The sequence below is a fragment of the Mixophyes fleayi genome, chromosome 6 (assembly GCF_038048845.1).
Source record: "Mixophyes fleayi isolate aMixFle1 chromosome 6, aMixFle1.hap1, whole genome shotgun sequence".
Lineage (NCBI taxonomy): Eukaryota > Metazoa > Chordata > Amphibia > Anura > Limnodynastidae > Mixophyes > Mixophyes fleayi.
The window spans coordinates 129511961-129530560 of record NC_134407.1 but is presented as its reverse complement, the minus strand read 5'-3'; the positions used below and the strand labels follow the sequence as shown (position 1 = coordinate 129530560).

The 18600-nt window shown below is 42.6% G+C and overlaps 1 protein-coding gene across 4 annotated transcripts in view; it reads left to right on the top strand.

Moving 5' to 3' along the window:
* Positions 1-18600, top strand: part of STAU1 (staufen double-stranded RNA binding protein 1) — a 54174-nt gene that overhangs the window by 13662 nt on the left and 21912 nt on the right. For all 4 annotated transcript variants that reach the window (XM_075176421.1, XM_075176420.1, XM_075176419.1 and 1 more), the window contains 4 exons: positions 296-434; positions 585-750; positions 1121-1216; positions 18374-18586. In XM_075176421.1, coding sequence (XP_075032522.1) covers positions 296-434; positions 585-750; positions 1121-1216; positions 18374-18586 — 614 coding nt within the window. The remainder of the gene's footprint in view (positions 1-295; positions 435-584; positions 751-1120; positions 1217-18373; positions 18587-18600) is intronic.

The following is an 18600-nucleotide window of genomic DNA, read 5'->3' as shown; positions in this document are numbered from 1 at the left end:
ATGCAGTTATATATGGGAATTTTTTTCTAGTAAGCCTCCAACATAATTAGGGGCTTCTGGAAAAATGTTTGTGACACCATCTGCTGGATTATTAGAGTACATTTCAGCATGTTTTGAATGTAAATGGTTTTTCACAGAACTCCTTTCTCCCTTTGGAGAGACTTGTTAGAACAGGCAAGTATATAACCTGCTTGTGCCTTTCTTTTTTTTTGTTTTGTTTTTGTTGAGGGAGATGTGTGCATGATTGTTTTGCGATTGCTGGATTATGATTAGAAATTGTGTTTCTACATTTCAGACAGCATAACACCGACAGTTGAACTTAATGCATTATGTATGAAGCTGGGCAGAAAACCTATCTATAAACCCCTGGACCCATACACAGGCATACGTTCCTCTTACAATTACAATATGCGAGGAGGTGGCTATCCCCCACGGTATGTTTTACAGACTGTAAAAGAATCTGTTATTGCCAGTTTGTTGTGGTAGGTCACATGAAAGTGACAGAACCCACAATCAATATAGAGAATTCTATAGTTATACATAAAGAAACAAAAGTATATTAAATATTTTTTTGATTCCTCTAGGTACTTTTATCCATTTCCTGTAACGCCCATCTTGTACCAAGTCGAGTTGTCTATAGGGGGCCAACAGTTTCATGGTAAAGGCCGGACACGGCAGGCAGCGAAACACGATGCTGCTTCTAAAGCCCTGAAGAGCTTACAACACGAGCCCATCCCAAATAAACAGGAGGTATTGTTGATCACTATTGGCATAATGCAAGGAGTTTGGCTCTTTGGCCCTAGCACTTTAAAGACGAGTGGGATTTAAGAGAGTGTTGGCCTTATAGTTCTCCAATAGCAACACCAATCTGCATATAACGTTCAGGCAATGGTGGTAAATGGAAAACCATTAGAAGACTGACCTTGCTATCATGCGAGCAACTCATTTGTTACTGTGCTGACTCAGACTCTTGTGTATATAAAAGAGAAAAGGTATCTTAAGACATTCCATTCCACCAGGGTGTGTATTTATAGTGCATCTAGCTGGCCTCCATACTTGCATAGGTAGCATATAACTGTGCTTGTGTTTTTGTAAGTAAACAGTCTCCTTTCTTTCTTAGGTTAATGGTAATTCAGATGAAGAAAACCTGAATAAATCAGAAATAAGCCAAGTGTTTGAAATTGCACTTAAAAGGAACATGCCTGTGAACTTCGAGGTGAGACCCACTGCCACTGTAATGTTAATAGAAAGGTTAGCATGAATATGGCGCACACATTCATATGCTAGTGAGTCCCGTATCGGACAGATATGATAATATTAAGCATTTTAATTTGTGATCGAAACTTTTTCTCTCCTAAAGGTAAATAGTAATGGCAGCTATGTTGCCAAGAGTGCTTTGTTGATCCAATATATTTCACCCAGACTGAATGGCCATTATCAGCATTCAATATAGAAACAAAGGAGAAAAACTGGGATTAGATTAGTATAATGAAGCCTCTTACAATCATAATGAATAACAGTCAGTGGGGAAAGCAGTGAGCGATGGACTTAAGTTCTGATGCTATGTCAAGGCCGGTAATGCAGTGCCAGTAACTGCAAGTGTCGTGTATTATCTGCATTCCAAGGTGTATTCCAATTCCGTATATTTGCTCAGTGACCCTTGGGAGCACACCTTGATGAAGCATTTTTTTATAACCTGTGTGTGTGTGCAAACAAAACAATACTTCATTTCATAAGCGTAGTAGGCAGCTTCTCTTAATAACACTTGTTTGCAAATGTCACGTCTAAAATTCAAGGTAAAGAGAAAAAGTCCCACACATAGTGCATATCATTACATATATATTAAGCATATATCCGTGCCAAGTGCACTTATACCAAAGTGTAAAAATAATAAGCTTTTCTGATGTATTCAATGGTGTAGGACACGGTCTTCATATAAAAGTTGAACCGATCTGCAGCAGAAAAATCCAAAATAACTGCAACTTGAAAGCAGAACCAATATGCCCAAAATCTGTTGACATCCACTATAACATTTTCTTTCATCCATCTGGGGGACACTGCTTAACCATGGGGTTGAGTAGGGTAGGGAGGAGTTTGGTACCTAAATAGTTAACTTCCAAGCTGCCGACAGGCCCCTCCCCCCGCCAACCCTCACAGGAACTCAGCTTTATTTTCTGATGAATATGTCTGAGAAAAGTACTGTGCTGTTCAGAGATCAATGGACAGAGTTGTTAGGAGACAGATGGATTCAGGGAATCATGGCGAGGTTACATGATAGATTTGGTGGGACCAGCTCCTCACAGGTTTTTGGTAACCGGTTCGCCCTGACATCCACTCAAGACAGGTAATGCTCCACTGTGTTGATTCGCTTCTTTCGCAGGGAGTTATTGTAGAGGTTCCGGAGGATCAAAGAAGGCAGGGGTTTTACTCCAACCTCTTTTTGGTCCAAAAGCCGGATGGCTCGTTCAGGCTAGTTTTGAACTTCAAGCAGTTAAATCTTCACCTGCAGGTAGATTCGTTTCGGATGGAATCTGAGATCGGTCATCAACGGTCTGGAGGCGGGTCAGTTCATGGCGTCGATAGACATGAAGGACGCCTACCTCCATGTTCCAATCTGGAAGGGACATCAGCCTCTTCTCAGATTCACGATAGGATCGACTCACTATCGACTCACTATCAGTTCAGGGCTCTTCCATTTTGGCTTGCATCAGCCCCAAGGGTGTCTTCAAAGATTATGGCAATAATGGAGGCTTTTCTTCATGCCAGAGGGGTGCAAATAGGGCACTATCTGGACGATTTGTTAAAAAAAAGCTGTGTCCCTGCAATTGTTGGAAAAAACAACACTATTCAGGTTCTGGAGGGACATGGTTGGCTCCTGAACCAGCCGAAGTCACAGTTGATACCTTGTCAAAGGATGTCATTCCTGGGACTAATAATGGACACGGCGTGTCAAGAGTTTTTCTTCCAGAGAACAATATAAGGTCCCTGCAAAAAGTAACAAACAGGGTTCCATCCTGCAGGAGGCCGTTGGTTCTTCTGTGCATGAAACTGTTAAGAAAGATGGTTACATCTTTCGAGACTCTCCCTTATGGCAGAGTGCACTCTCTGTGTTTGCAATGGGACATGTTGAAGAAATGGACAGGGTCCCATCTGAAGTTAGATCGTCAGTGGGTGGCGTTATTCCCGGAGGCAAGACAGTCTCTCAGATGGTGGCTTGTGAGAGACAATCTGATGGTAGGCAGGTCCTTTGCTCTATGGTCTTGGATCTTAGTGTCCACGGATGCCAGTCTCAGAGGGTGGGGGGCAGTGGCCCTTCACTTGAGAATACAGGGACTTTGGTCAGTGCAGGAGTCTGCTCTTCACATAAATGTTCTAGATTTGATGGCTATGTTGAAGGCATTACAAGGAAAACGGCGTGTTCTGCAAGGAATGCCGATTCGCATTCAGTCCAACAATGCCACGACAATGTTGTATGTAAATAGGCAAGGAGGCACCAGGAGTGCCGGAGCAATGGGAGTGACATTTCAGATTTTAGCTTGGGCCGAAATATACGTTCCCGCGATGTCAGCTGTATTTATTCCAGGAATTCAGAACTGGCAAGTGGACTATATAAGCCGGCACGAAGTTCTGCCGGGAGAATGGGCTCTTCATCCAGAAGTTTTTCAGTTGTTGGTAGACAGATGGGGACTTCCGGATCGAGATCTGATAGAGTCGCATCTCAACAGGAAGGTTGCGCAAGGGCAAGAGATCCAGTGGCAGTGGGATGTGTTGACAATGCCATGGCATTCAGGTCAGGTTACCTGTTTCCTCCCATTTCAATGGTTCCCAGGATCCTTCGGAGAGTCAAGCAGGGAAGTCGGCCAGTCATTCTGGTGGCTCCAGCTTGGCCACGAAGAGTCTGGTTTCCAGAGATTCTTCAAATGGCAGATGGTCCGGGTCTTTGGCCACCTCTTTGGAAAGATCTGCTAATTCAGGAACCATTCTTGCATCAGGATCTAGCCCGGCTGAATTTAACAGTATGGCTTTTGAAGCCGGTCTGTGGAAATCCAGAGGGTTCTCTTCGAGAGTAATTGATACTCTCATCAAAGCTAGGAAGCCAGTTTCGGCTCGAATTTACCACTGTATCTGGCATACATATATAAAATGGTGTAGGAATAAGGTCTGCAGTTCAGAGTCGTTTTCATCTTGCTAGGTTTCTTGCTTTTCTACAAGATGGCTTGGACGGAGGTCTTCGATTAGGATCTCTAAAGTTTCAGGTGTCGGCACTTTCTGTGTATTTTCACAGACTATTGGCAATTCCGGATGTTAATACTTTCTTACAGGGAGTTCTTCATATCCAGACTCCCTATGTTCCTCTAACGACTCCTTGGGTTCTTAATTTGATCCTTAATATGCTGCAGGAGCCTCCGTTCAAACGTTAGTCAGCAGAGTTACGTTTCTTGACTTGGAAAGTGGTTTTCCTACTTGCTATTGCTTCAGCTTGGAGGGTGTTTGAGCTGGAGGCATTGTCTTGTCGTGAGCCTTATCTGGTTTTTCATGATAGAGCGGTTCTAAGAACCGCATCATTCCTTCCTAAGGTGGTCTCTGGTTTTCATGTAAACCAGGAGATAGTTGTTCCTGTTTTCACAGAGGATCCTCAGGGATTCGGAACATGAGATTTTTGGATGTGGTCAGAGCTCTACGAATTTATGTCAAAAGAACTGAAAAGATTCATAGGACAGATTCTTTATCCTGTTTGATTCCTCTAGATGTGGTTGGCCAGCGTCTAAACAATCTATTGCTAGGTGGCTTACCCTGACTCTGTGCCGGAGCGTATTGTTGCCCATTCCCGTGCTGTGGGGGCGTCTTGGGCTGCACGAAATAGGGCCTCAGCGGATCAGTTATGCAAAGCAGCCGCCTGGTCCTCTGTCAATACTTTCACAAAATTTTACCAATTCGATGTTTTTGCCTCATTTGGCCGTAGTGCTCTACGTGCTGGGCTGTTAGAGTGGTCCCACCTTTCAAGGGGGCTGCTTTAGTAGGTCCCCATGATTACGTATCATCCCCCAGATGGATGAAAGAAACAAGAGGATTTATACTTACGATAAATCTGTTTCTCTGATTCCATCTGGGGGACACTGCGTTCCCTCCCTTCTGCTTTCTTCTGTGTGTTCTTAGTTGATTGGCCTATTTTCTTGGAGCTTTTTAATAAAACTGAGTTCCTGTGGGGGTTGGCTGGGGGAGGGGATTGTCGGCAGCTTGGAAGTTAACTATTTAAGTGCCAAACTCCTCCCTACCCTACTCAACCCCATGGTTAAGCAGTGTCCCCCAGATGGAATCAGAGAAACTGATTCATCATAAGCATAAATCCTCTCATTCACTACACTCAGGGTGCTAAAAAAAAAAATCAAAGAAATAAATCACAAGACATGGCAAACAATTGCCCGTACATTAAAAACAGTGTATAAACGCATATCTGAAATCCACCATCCATCAGCCCAGATTATTCAGTAAGGGGCGAGTTCCTTGCCAGAAGAAAACATCCCAAAGCTGTCTTCAAACGGAGAAAAGTAGTCCATGTATCTGACACTTGTCGCCTGAAAAGACTTTCTCAAAGGGTCCATTGTGTGTGCAGTGGCGGACTGGGTCTAAAAATATTGGTTGCTAGAAGACAATCAATGCTTCATCTTCAAGGCCCTTCTCTGCAATAGTTTTAAATTTTGCTGGGTCCAAGCAGGATAAATCTTCATACAACAGTCGCAATAGTAAAGAATTGAGCCTATATAACGTATGTGTCAACCTCTCATATATTTTTTCCAGAAACAAGTTATTTATTATATTCTTAAATATAAAGTATCCTCGAAAAATTATTTCATTAAAATAGTAATACAACATAAATTTTAGCTGCATACAGTAATATTGGAACTTCTATTATAATTTACATTATGTATAAACATACACACAATACTGTGCTAAAGTTTTAGGCAGGTGTGGAAAAAATGCTGCAATTTAGGAATGCTTTCAAAAATAGAGGTGTTTTATTGTTATCAATTAACAAAATGTGAAGAGAAAGCTAAATCAAATCAATATTTGGTGTGACCACCCTTTGCCTTCAAAACAGCATCAATTTTTCTAGGTACACCTGCACACAGTTTTTGAAGGAAATTAACAGGAAGGTTGTTCCAAACATCTTGGAGAACTAACCACAGATCTTCTGTAGATGTAGGCTTGCTCCAATCCTTCTGTCTCTTCATGTAATCCCAGACAGACTCTATGATGTTGAGATCAGGGCTCTATGCTGAAGATAGTTCTTAATGACATTCGCTGTATATTTGGGGTCATTGTCCTGCTGCAGAATAAATTTGGAGCCAGTCAGACTGCTCCATAATGGTATTGCATGAGGGATAAGTATCTGCCTGTATTTCTCAGCATTGAGGAAACCATTAATCCTGAACAAATTCCCAACTCAAATTGTTGCCTGCAGACATTCATTATTGTACCGCTCTCCAGCCTGCTGCCATTTTTCTGCAGCCCAGTTCCTATGTTTTTCTTGCATAGTTGAGTCGCTCGGCCTTGTTACCATGTCAAAAGTATGGCCTTTTGGCCGCACTCCTTCCATGAAGGCCACTTCTGGTCAGACTTCTCTGAACAGTACATGGGTGTACCTGGGTCCCACTGTTTGTTTGTTTTTTCCCTCAGTTCTGAGCTGATGGCACTGCTGGACATCTTTGATCTTGAAGGGAAGTAAGCATGACGTGTCTTTCATCTGATACACTTAAGTTTCCTTGGCTGACCACTGCATCTACGGTTCTCAATGTTGCCTGTTTCTTTTTTCTTTTTTTTTTCTTTTAACATATTTTCAATCTTTAAACAGTATATAGCATAAATTACATTGAGTAAACAACAAATAAGGAAAGATTACAAAGAATCAATATGAACAATGACAATAATAGTAAGGAGAGGGAGAAGAAAAGCAGGAGATGGGAGGGGAAGGCATGTTAGTATAGTAAGGGGGAGATAAGCGTCTGGCCTGGCATCTAGATGTATAATAGATACTCCGCATATGGTGCGTAACTGATATTGTAGACGTCAGTTTCTGCACTAATGAAGTCTTGGTTGGTCCGCTCCATAAGAGACGAGCCAATTACTCCAGATTGCTCGAAATTAATGATACTTGTAATATGTTCACAACGGTAAGTCTGCCATACTCTGTTAATAACTTCAGGTAACTCGGGGGGTTCTGTTTTTTTCCAGTTTGCTGCTATTGTGCATTTCGCAGTGTTGAGTATATGGCTCACCAGTGCCATTGTATATTTATCAGCATATGGTATGGGTCTATGTAGTAAGGAGTAGGAGGGGCAGGGGGGAATTTGTATAGCGGTGACTATGGATTAGATTATGAATTCTTCACCAAAATCCCATCACCCTAGGGCAGGACCACCAAATGTGTTGAAATGAGCCCTCTTGTCCACACAATCTACAACATAGGCTATAGGAATCGGGGAATATGGCTTTCAGGTGGTTTGGAACCAAATACCATCTATACAAGAGCTTGTACAAGTTCTCTTTAGTTCGTACGCAGATAGAACTCTTAGCGACTCGCATCCTGATCTTAGTCCAACCCTCTACCTCCAGTTAGGGTCCTCTTCCCATTTTAGTTCATAACGATCTTTCACGGGTTGACGAGATGCCACCAATATGTTGTAGAAGGTGGAAATTAAACCAGTGAGGAGGGATTTACCTCTACAAATAGTTTCTAAGGGAGTGAGTTGGTATATGAGCTTGAGTATTGGCATTGATTGATATAGGTGTCTTAATTGGAGATATTGGTAGAAACGGTCATGGGGGGGGGATATCATATCATCGTCGTATGTCTGCAAATTCAGGGAATATCCACATAGGCGCTGTATCAGTAATGAACCTTAGGCCTTGCGGGACCAGTTCTGGAAAAGGAGTGTTGCTGCCCTAGCGGGAAGGCTGGGTTGTTCCATAATGGGAACATGGCTTCCAGGTTTCTCAGAAGTTGAAACGTACGAGTACTGTAATCCCATATCTGGAGAGAGAAACGGGTGGTGGACGGTAGTAGAGAGAGTGGCGGTCTGTGCTGCTTTGATATCCACATTAGTGTGTGGGGCGAAAATAAATGCAGAAGGTTGGCCTCAATGTTGACCCAGGGTCTTGTGAAAGATGGAGAATGAAATGGGACTAACTGGGTCAGATGTGTAGCTATATAGTATTTGGAAGGCCTAAACCTCCTTCTGAGTTCTGCCGATAAAGCGTGCAAGCTCTCACCCACGGTCGCCTGCCAGCCCAAATAAATCTGGCGATTTGCTTCTGAAGAGTTTGCAGCGCAAGTGAGGGTACTCGGATAGGCAGGGTCTGAAACAGAGAATTTGTGGTAAGAGATTAATTTTGTACCGCTGTTACGCGGCTGATCCAAGAAATATATAACCTATGCCATTTCTCAAGGTCACTTTCAAGTGAGTCCAGGAGTCGGGGAAAGTTGGCTGCATATAGTTGGCTATAATGAGCTGTTAGGTAGATCCCCAAGTATTTAAGTTTACCGCGTTGCCATAGGAAATTTGTCTGGCTCTTCAGAGTATCTAGTAGGTGGGAAGGTAGATTAAGAGGGAGAATTTCCGATTTGTTTACATTGATCTTGAAATTAGATACCACGCCGTTTTCATTGAGTTCTCTTTGAAGTGATGGGAGGGAGGCTAGTGGATTGGTAAATGTGAGGAGAATATCATCTGTATACATAGATATCTTGTAGTCAGCTGTCCCGGCTCGGATTCCAGAAATCGTTAAGTTGTTGTGAACACGCAATGCCAATGGTTTCATTGTGAGGGCAAACAGTAAGGGGGAAGAGTGCGCAGCCTTGTCAGGTACCATTTGTAATAAGAAATGGGGACGACATGGTGCCATTGGCCAAGACCACAGCTGAATGATTATAATAAAGGGATGCCAATCCACATAGAAAACGGGCTTCAAATCCCATTGCCGCAAAGTAGCTCTCCTAAAAGGCCACAAGACCCTGTCAAACGCCTTTTCTGCATCGAGACACCACCAGAGCTGGAACCTGAGCTTGGTTTGCTATCTCAATTAGATCAATGGCTTGTCTAGTGTTGTCAGCTCCCTGTCGAAGCGGGGATAAAACCTACCTGGTCTGGATGGACCAGGGCGGGATTACTCTGGCTAGTCTGTTTGCAAGTAATTTGGCAAATCACTTTAAATCCACATTTAATAGTGAAATCGGTTGGTAACTCTCACAGTGACTAGGTTCTCGCCCCTCTTTGGCAATAACGACATCCGCTCTGGTGTCTCTCTCAAACTTTTTACCGCTCAAAATTGCGTCAAAAAGCGAGAGAAGCATAGGTGATAGATCAGATGCACATTTTTTGTAGTATGCCGTAAGGCCATCTGGACCTGGTGCTGCTGAATTCCTAAGAGTCTTAATGGTCATCTTGATCTCCTTTATTGCGATTTCAGCATTTAAAATTGATAGCTGCACATCAGTAAGGCGGGGGAGGGAACAAGTATGAAGATAATCACGTATTTGCATCTGAAGAGTATTCAGGGAGCCTGCCAATGGGGGAAGATTATATAGCAGAATGTAGTAGGCTCTGAATCTGTCAGCTATAGATTGTGGGGGTCATACAATGATTGTTGTTTTGTCTTTAATGGACACAATGCGATTACGGGTCCGTTTGTTTTGAAGCCTTTTTCATAGTAGCGTTGTTACAGCCATTGAAAAGTCTTGGCCGCTCTTGAGGCTAGTAGCTTGCCAAGATGTCCTCGTAAAGCCAGAAGTTTTAGATAAGTTTTGCATTTGGGATCTGTTTGATGTAGTTTAGTTAAGGTTTGTATTTGGGCTTCTAGGTCAAGTAACCACTTTTTGATGTAGCTTTTTCTCATGAGAGGCTAAGCTGATCATACGGCCTTTAATGGTAGCCTTGTGGACTTCCCATCTAACAGTAGGAGTGGTGTCGCCTTGGGCATTGTCTGTCTGAAAGTCGAGTATAGACTGTCGTATCGTGTTAATATTGTCTTTTTTTAGAAATAAGTGATCATTTAGTCTCCATCGGTAACATGGTGGGAAATGTGGCAAGACGTCAAGCTGCAACATCATAAATGAATGGTCAGACCAAGGAACTGGTGTAATGGTGGTCGATTTCAGAGATCTTGTCGTATGAACGTCTACAAAAAGCATATCTAATCTGGGGTAGGTGCCATGTGGCGCACAGTAGTGCATATATATATTCTGTCATTAGAATGTAGGACTCGCCATGTTTCGTAAAGATTAGCTTAGGTGAGCAACGATTGCAACTTGAAGCTTTCATGTGCCGCTTGACTACCTCGTAACGTTGAGGATGAACGATCTAATCGGATGTTTAAGATGGTATTGATTTCGCCCCCTATTATTATCCTTCCAACCCCCGTTCGTGAGAGTCTGGCGAAAAATTGAGTGAAAAGGGTATTTTGGGAGGTATTAGGAGCGTACAGTGTAGCTAAAGTGATTGGTGTGTGGAGAAGTGAACCTGTTAGAATGATAAACCGTCCTTGAGGATCTGTATAAGATGAGTCAATTGTTAGTGGGAGAGTATAATGGAGTAGGATAGCTGTACCTTTAACTTTTTGAGAGGATGTAGAATAGAATGCCCAAGGGTAGTTTTTACTTTGCAGGTTTGGGTGCGTATGCTGAAAGTGCGTTTCTTGCAACATTACAATCTGGGGAGAGTGACGTTTCAAGTACTGGAACAATATAGTATGTTTTTGTGGAGTATTGAGACCGTTAACATTTACAGTTAGAACTGAGAGAGTCATGGTTGATACCAGTGGGAGTTAGACCATGATAATGTGCGGCAATATAGAACAGTGAGGTGCCAGGCCGAGGCAAACGAGACTGGGAGGGGAAGGGGGGGGGGGAGGGGGTAGTAGGGAGGTGAAAGTAAAGCAAAGGAAAAGACAGCTTGTCTGGCAAGTCATGCCTTCCGAGATTAAAAACCAGTACATCCTGTGTACTTGGGGAATGTGGGGAGTGGCCGTGGGGACACTTGTTCGGGGGGGGGGGGGGGGGATCTCAAGTATTACAATTTAAGACAACATACGTGTGTGTTTTTTTAGAAACATTTAAAAAACATTCAAACTTAACTTCAGACATCCCCACCATCATCGTGGGTGATTTCAATATCCCCATTGATAGCCCACCTTCCAAAGCTGCTGCCAAACTACTCTCTCTAACCTCCTCACTTGACCTCTGCCAGTGGATTGAATCATCTACTCACCAGTATGGCCACTGCCTTGATCTTGTTTTCTCTAGACTATGCTCAGTTTCTAATTTTATTAACACACCCTTCCCCCTCTCGGATCATCACCTTATCAGCTACACAATCAACTCCAGTGCTCTAACCTCTCTACTGTCAAACTCTACCAAGCCTCCTCATAACCACATAAATCTTAATTCTATTAATCTTCAACAATTTTCCCCCTCTCTCCAACACCTTCTCTCACCTATCTCTACATTCTCATCCCCTGAGATGGCAGTACCTCATTTTCACCAAACCTTAGCAACGGCCTTTGATCAAGTGGCTCCAGCGACACTACATACTACACATCGACTTCGATGTCAACCGTGGCACACTAAAGCAACACAATCTTCAAAAACTTTCCTGTAAAGCAGAAGGTCACTGGTGTAAATCTTGCACCCTTTAATGACTTCTTCACAAATACTACTGTCTACCGCTCCTATCGAAATGCTCTGGACACTGCAAAACAAATATACTTCCAATCTCTTATCTATGCTCGGGCTTCTAACCCCAAACGCCTTTTCAATACATTTAAATCTCTTCTCAATCCTCCCACCCCGAACCCTCCATCTACTATCAGTGCCCAGGATCTTGCTTCCTACTTTAAGGACAAGATTGATAAGATGAGACTAGAAATGCTATCCTCTTCCTCGACAAGCAATCGGCTCAATTCCTTTCCACTACCCTCTGAAACCCTCTCTTCATTTGACCCCACAAATGAAGAGGAAATTTCTTCTCTCTTCTTATGTTCCTACTCTACCTCCTGTCCTCTTGATCCTATTCCCTCGCAAATTGGTAGATCCCTGTCTCCTGTGCTCATTTCACCTCTAACTCAAATCTGTAATCTCTCACTCTCTACTGGCATCTTTCCATCACTATACAAGCACGCAGTGATTACTCCTATTCTAAAAAGACAAGATTCCGACCCAAACTCTCTCTCAAATTACCGCCCCATCTCTCCACTCCCATGCCCCTCCAAGCTTCTAGAGAGACTTGCCTACACTCGCCTCACACGCTTTCTTTCCCCAAACAACCTGTTGGATCCTCTTCAGTCTGGCTTTCGTTCTCAACACTCCACAGAGACTGCGTTGACTAAGGTTGTCAATGATCTGATCACTGTTAAAACTAAACGCCATTACTCTCTCCTAATTATCCTGGATCTCTAGGCTGCATTTGACACCGTTGACCACTCTCTTCTCATAGAAACGCTGCAATCCCTAGGTCTTCAAGACACTGTTGTATCCTGGTTCTCATCCTATCTTTCTAATCGCTCTTTCATTGTTAATTTCTCTGTGGCCACCTCTGCTCTGCTTCCTTTATCAGTTGGAGTACCGCAAACCTCAGTGCTAGGTCCTCTGCTGTTCTCTATCTATACCGCTTCTCTTGGAAATCTAATAAGTTCCTTTGGATTTCAGTATCATCTCTATGCAGATAATACCCAAATTTATCTATCCTCTCCTGATATCTCGACATCTGTGTTGTCCCGTGTAACTGACTGTCTCATCTTGGATGTCCTCTCGCCAACTCAAACTTAATATTTCTAAAACAGAGTTAATAATAATCCCACCCACTAACAAGAGCATACCTGACATTTCTATCTCTGTTGATAACATGACCATAAATCCCACCCCACAAGCTCGCTGCCTAGGTGTTATCCTTGACTCACACTTATCCTTTGTTCCCCACAATGACTGTATATCTAAATCATGCTATATACATCTAAAGAACATTTCTCACGCAAGATATTGCAAAAACCTAAATTCATGCACTTATCTCCCGCATTGACTATTGCAAATCCCCCCTTACTGGTCTTCCCCCAAAACAGACTCAAACCCCTACAATCTATTTTGCACGCTGCGGCATGACTGATTTTCCTTGCAAATCGTTATTCCTCTGTTGAATCACTCTGTATGTCTCTACACTAGCTGCCTGTTTTCTACCGAATCCAATATAAAATACTTTTACTAACCTACAAGGCCATCAACAAAGCTGCACCAACATACATCTCCTCTCTTGTCTCAAAATATCTCCCAACCTTTGCAACTCCATTCTGCACAACATCTGCATCTCTCATCCACCCTCATTACATCCTCCCATTCCCGGTTACAGGACTTTTTCCGGGCTGCACCCACTCTATGGAATTCTCTCCCTCGCACATTAAGACTCTCCTCTGGTCTACAAACTTTCAAGCGTTCTCTGAAAACCTACCTCTTCGGACAAGCTTATAATCCTCAACCACCCGCTTAACCTCACTACCTTACCCTATTACCACCTTTTACATAATTTCACACAAGACAACTACCCCCTGACCAACTTTGTTGTGTGACAGGATCATCTAGCCTATGAGTCACTTTTACCTTTGCAGCCTGGCTGGGCCGAAATGCAAAATGTAGACTTAGTCTTAGCCTCATGTGTCAAACTCCCATTGTCTCATAGATTGTAAGCTTGCGAGCAGGGCCTTCTCACCTCTTTGTCTGTTTTACCCAGTTTTTTTATTAGTTTACTATGTTTGTCCCCAATTGTAAAGCGCTACGGAATATGTTGGCGCTATATAAATAAATGATGATAAATGGAGAGGAGTTATCCTGAAATACATTTAAGGAGCATCAAATTAGCTAAGCAAATAAGGTCAGCAACTAACAGTGAATGAGATCTGTATAATAGAATAAGCATCAGAACTAGCTAATCTACTCTCAACATTAGTAATAAACTTGAGTTCTGTAACTGAACTAAGAAATCATCTGCATCGCGACCCAAGGGGCTATTTTGAAAGTATTAAGAACTATTAGTTATAAGCTATTTCTCGGGTCACAAGGCAGTCAATAATCAGCAGTGCTAAGTACAACATTGTTGCTAAAAATATTGGTAACATTAATATCTAAACACATCTAAGAGAGGTCATTCAATAAGCAAACAGTAACAGTGCTATATCACGTATGCAATGTAAGTATACTTGTTTCCTGGCAAAATCCCAAGGACCACTCAGGGCACAAGTTCTTTCACTCTCAATCATGCAAAAGTTCCAACAAGTGTAACGAACTTAGTCACAGATATCCTTCTCCAGGTGTCACACGTCGACCATCTGGGCACAACGATGGGGTCCTCTATCAGCAGAATGGAAAACTTTTTTTTTTTTTTTTTTAATCAGTCTTTCACGTTTTTGTTCAAGAAGCCGTGGGGACTGTTGGCCACACTGTTTCTGCAGTGCTTGGTGTCAATGTCGAGGGAATCGGTTTTCCTACAGTTCGTAGCAAAGTGATTCCTTGGTCCGGTGTCTTAATCTTATGTGACCGACCTTCGTGGCCCACCAGTAGATGGAACAGAAATCCCCATCGGTAGCGAATTTTGTGATCTCGCAGAAGTTTAGTGATTGGGGCAAGATCTCGTCATTTCTGCAATGTAGCAGGAGGTAGATCCTGAAAGACCAGGAGGTGGTTTTTAAATGATTCCATATCTGCACGGATTTCAAATTCTTCGAAGTGGCTAACCTCATCCACTTTCTGTTCTAGGTCCGTTGTTCTTGAGTCAATAGCTGCTATTTCTTGTTGCAGCTCCGTCACCATTTTCTTAATTTCCTCTTGTATAACCGTGCGGACCTCTGTCTGAATAGTAGATTTAATAACGCTCTTCAGTTCTGCGGGAACAAACACGTTAGCAGTTGCGTTGAATCATATTGCTTTGAGTCAAATTGACTAGCTGGGAAGACGCAGAAGATGCTGATGCTTGAGAGGCATTTTTCTTCTTGGCTTCGGTGAAAAAAGAAGCTGTTTCTGAAGGAGCGTTTTTTTGTGAGATATTGTCACTTGAGTCTGGAAGCGACTGGATTTTCCAAGAAACTGAAAAAGTGTACATCAGGACCTGATTGCTGATTAGAAATATCTCTCTCTCTCGCAGGTATAGGCAGGTATTATAGCGTTAGAGTGCCATAGATTCCCCTGTGTCCGAGCCAATTATCCACTCATCAGGCTGTTAAGTTGTACGTTGATTACTTGTCCCATTGATACAAGTGGCGTTCTCTCCAGTCTAGATTGTCAGGAAAAAATCTGAGCCCAGCTCCGCAGGTAGACCAAGTACAAAGTCTCCAAATAGTACACTGGTGTAGAGTGCAGTGTGGGGGAGTGCTGTGTTCTATTTCTAAAGACAATAGCGGAGATCAGCTGAACTTCCGCGTGTCGTGGAGGGTTGAGGGGATCAGCAATACCCAGATTCACCGCTAAACTTTTTCACTAGTGTAGAATATAGATAGTGAGGGTGCAATTTTAGCAGTGACCTCCAGATGGCAGCAAACTCAAACGGGCCTATTCTCTGAAGTATGCACTGGTAGTGTCAGTGATTGGCTACTGGGGGGGCAGCAGAGCCTCTTACCATGCTGTGAACTGACGATCTGATTGGCTCATCTCACTGCAGATCCATGGGAAGATGCACACAGACAACCCAGAAGCCTGACAGCGCCCAGTACACGTCACTGTAGGCACCTCTCCACCTCACACAGCGCGGGACAACAGAAGGGGTCCCAAAGGATATTTCTGTCTGGTGACTGCGCGCCGAACTATGCGGGTGCTGAGCTGGAAATAGACCGCGGCGGGGGAGACTGCACTTCAATCCGAGGGCTCCGGACCGGAAGTAGGCCGCGGATGTATATAGTGCAGCGACTGGGTCTGTGCCTCAAGTCGGAAGATGGCTGGAACAGCTAGGGGACTCTCGGGTAAGTAAAGGTTGAGTGTGGTGGCTGGGTCCCTGTAGCGGGAGACTGAACACTGTTAATGTGCCTCAGGGGCTGTAACGGGTTAGCGCACGTCCCAATGGACCAGTACTAAGCTGGATGGTTTGCTTCAGATATGGGGGAGATTAATTAGCCCACTAAGACCCTGGCAAGGGAGTGAAAGGCAGCCCCAAATGCCAAAGTTTCGGTCCGGAGGGAGAGAGCCCACGTTGCCTGCGTCCGTCTAGTATGGCGCCCAAACCACGCCCCTCATGTTGCCTGTTTATTTGTGCTTTTTGAAAAGAGCTTGATCAGCACATCTTGAAACCCTAGTCTGCTTTGAAATCTTTGCTTGGGAGAAACATTGCTGATGCAGTATAACTACATTGTGTCTTGTTGCTATGCTCAAACCTACAAAATACCTGAATTTGTGCAAGTGTACCTTGAAGATTTAATGCTGTTTTGAAGGCAAACGGTGGTCACACCAAACATTAATTTGATTTAAATTTCTGTTCTGTTCATTCACTTTGCACTTTAGTTGATAAAAATAAATTATTAACACTTCTACATTTGAAAGCATTCTTACTTTGCAGCATTTTTCCACACCTGCCTGAAACTTTTGCACTGTGTGTGTGTGTAGATGTCCCTTCATCACCACAATTATGCATTAATGCATTATTGAATATAAGGAATATTTATTATGTTTCACCTTTGGTGGCAGTTGGAAGGGATTCAAATGTGTAATTTTGTTATCAATAATTGAAAGAAAAAAAGTGTCAGAATGGATGCAACTAAATGTTAAATTTAAATTATTTTCAGGGATCTCAAGGCTACCATCCCATATAGCCAATATGCCATCAAGGTATATCTTCCACATAATAATCTGTGTGGGAAATGCATTGCTCATGGCACCATTAGCCCCAAATCAGTCCATGAATAAATTGGCAAAAAGATTGCATAAATTAGGTCCCTCAGGTGGTACACCAAAGGGCCCTTCTGGTTTAATGTACTGTACTGGTTTTGGCCAGTCATCTCTCACTGCTGTTCCCTTTAGTAATTACTTGCTGATGTTCATTCACTTGAATGTAAGTAAGAATCTTCTTTTACTAATAAAACATTGAGCATCTTATAATTCCATGTTTGCCTCCTTATTTGTCCCTTCTATCCTCAACATGTGACTGACACAGTAACACACGCTTTTAGCTTGGTGGTATTTACCTTTCCTACATTGTACAGCATAAATATTCAGAGAATTAAGACCGCTTTGCAGGAGCAGTACAACAAGAAATAGAAAATTATCTATATACTACAAAAGTTCTTTATACTGTCTCAATTAATATTTATATTTCCACTGATTGACTGAGAGCCACCAAAAAGTATATAATGAAAGTATAAATGGTTCCATTGCTACCACTACCTTACCTTTGCTTATTTCAATTAAACATTCTTTACCACTTGTGAAACAGAGGGGAAATGCAAAAACCTGTGCAGTAAGACATGGGGAATATTAGGAAATAATTTGGCTCTGTAGTATAACATCAGAAGCTGTTCTGTATATTGTGATCATGTTTAATAATGAGCTATATTATATGTAAAAGGCATTAGATCTAGATTGTAACAGTGCTTCTCTTGCTCCTTTTCTGCCAGGACCCAATTGTTAAGAGTGAATCCGCTTTGTGACACACGGGTCAGTTTAATATACTTCCTCTACATGACTTACTGATTTCCGCACAGGGCTGTGCTGGGAATAGAGTAGAATGTTAGAAACTTAAACCCAACTTTTTACAAAACTTATTTCTTTGGAAAATCTGAGATGTACTCTGCAATCAATGCTTTACAATTGGGAGGATAGAGATAGTGTTTGTGCCAGATTATGTCTGCCACTAAGGACCAGATCCTGTGGCTGGAGTGCAGTTCCTGGGTCATTCTTATTTATAGCTACTTTTTTGACTATTTTGTGACTGCTAAACATTTGCCATTCATTAAATAACTATTGCCCACATGATGTAAGATCAAATTATTCATTCATTTTCAAAAACACCCCTAAATTATTCGCACTGTGTGAGAAAATGGTCTGTGTGGGGATATAGCATCAATTTGGCAAATTGTCTATTAATTATGGAGAGTGCGGGTGTATCACAAGGGAGAAGGCTGCCATCGTCTCTTTCCTGCTCAGTCCATAGACAGCATACATAGTTTTCAAATGTGTCACATAATTAATGTACACACAGAATGCAAAAAGTTGGAGCAATGGAAATAGGCGTTTGAACAGCTAATTGGTGGTTTGCTTTCATTTTCTGCGTTTTATATGGAGTCTGGTTGCTATGGATTGCAGCACCTTTCCCTTTTCATTGCCCTTTCTTTGCACTTTCCCTCCATGCACTAGGTAACCAAGGAATCTGGCCCTCCGCACATGAAGAGTTTTGTAACTAAAGTGTCTGTTGGTGAGTTTGTGGGAGAAGGAGAAGGGAAAAGTAAAAAGGTATCTAAGAAAAATGCTGCAATAGCTGTTCTCGAGGCGCTAAAGAAACTGCCACCTCTACCAACTGTTGAGAAAATGAAACCACGAATCAAAAAGAAAACAAAATCAATCGTAAAGGTGAGATCTCTACC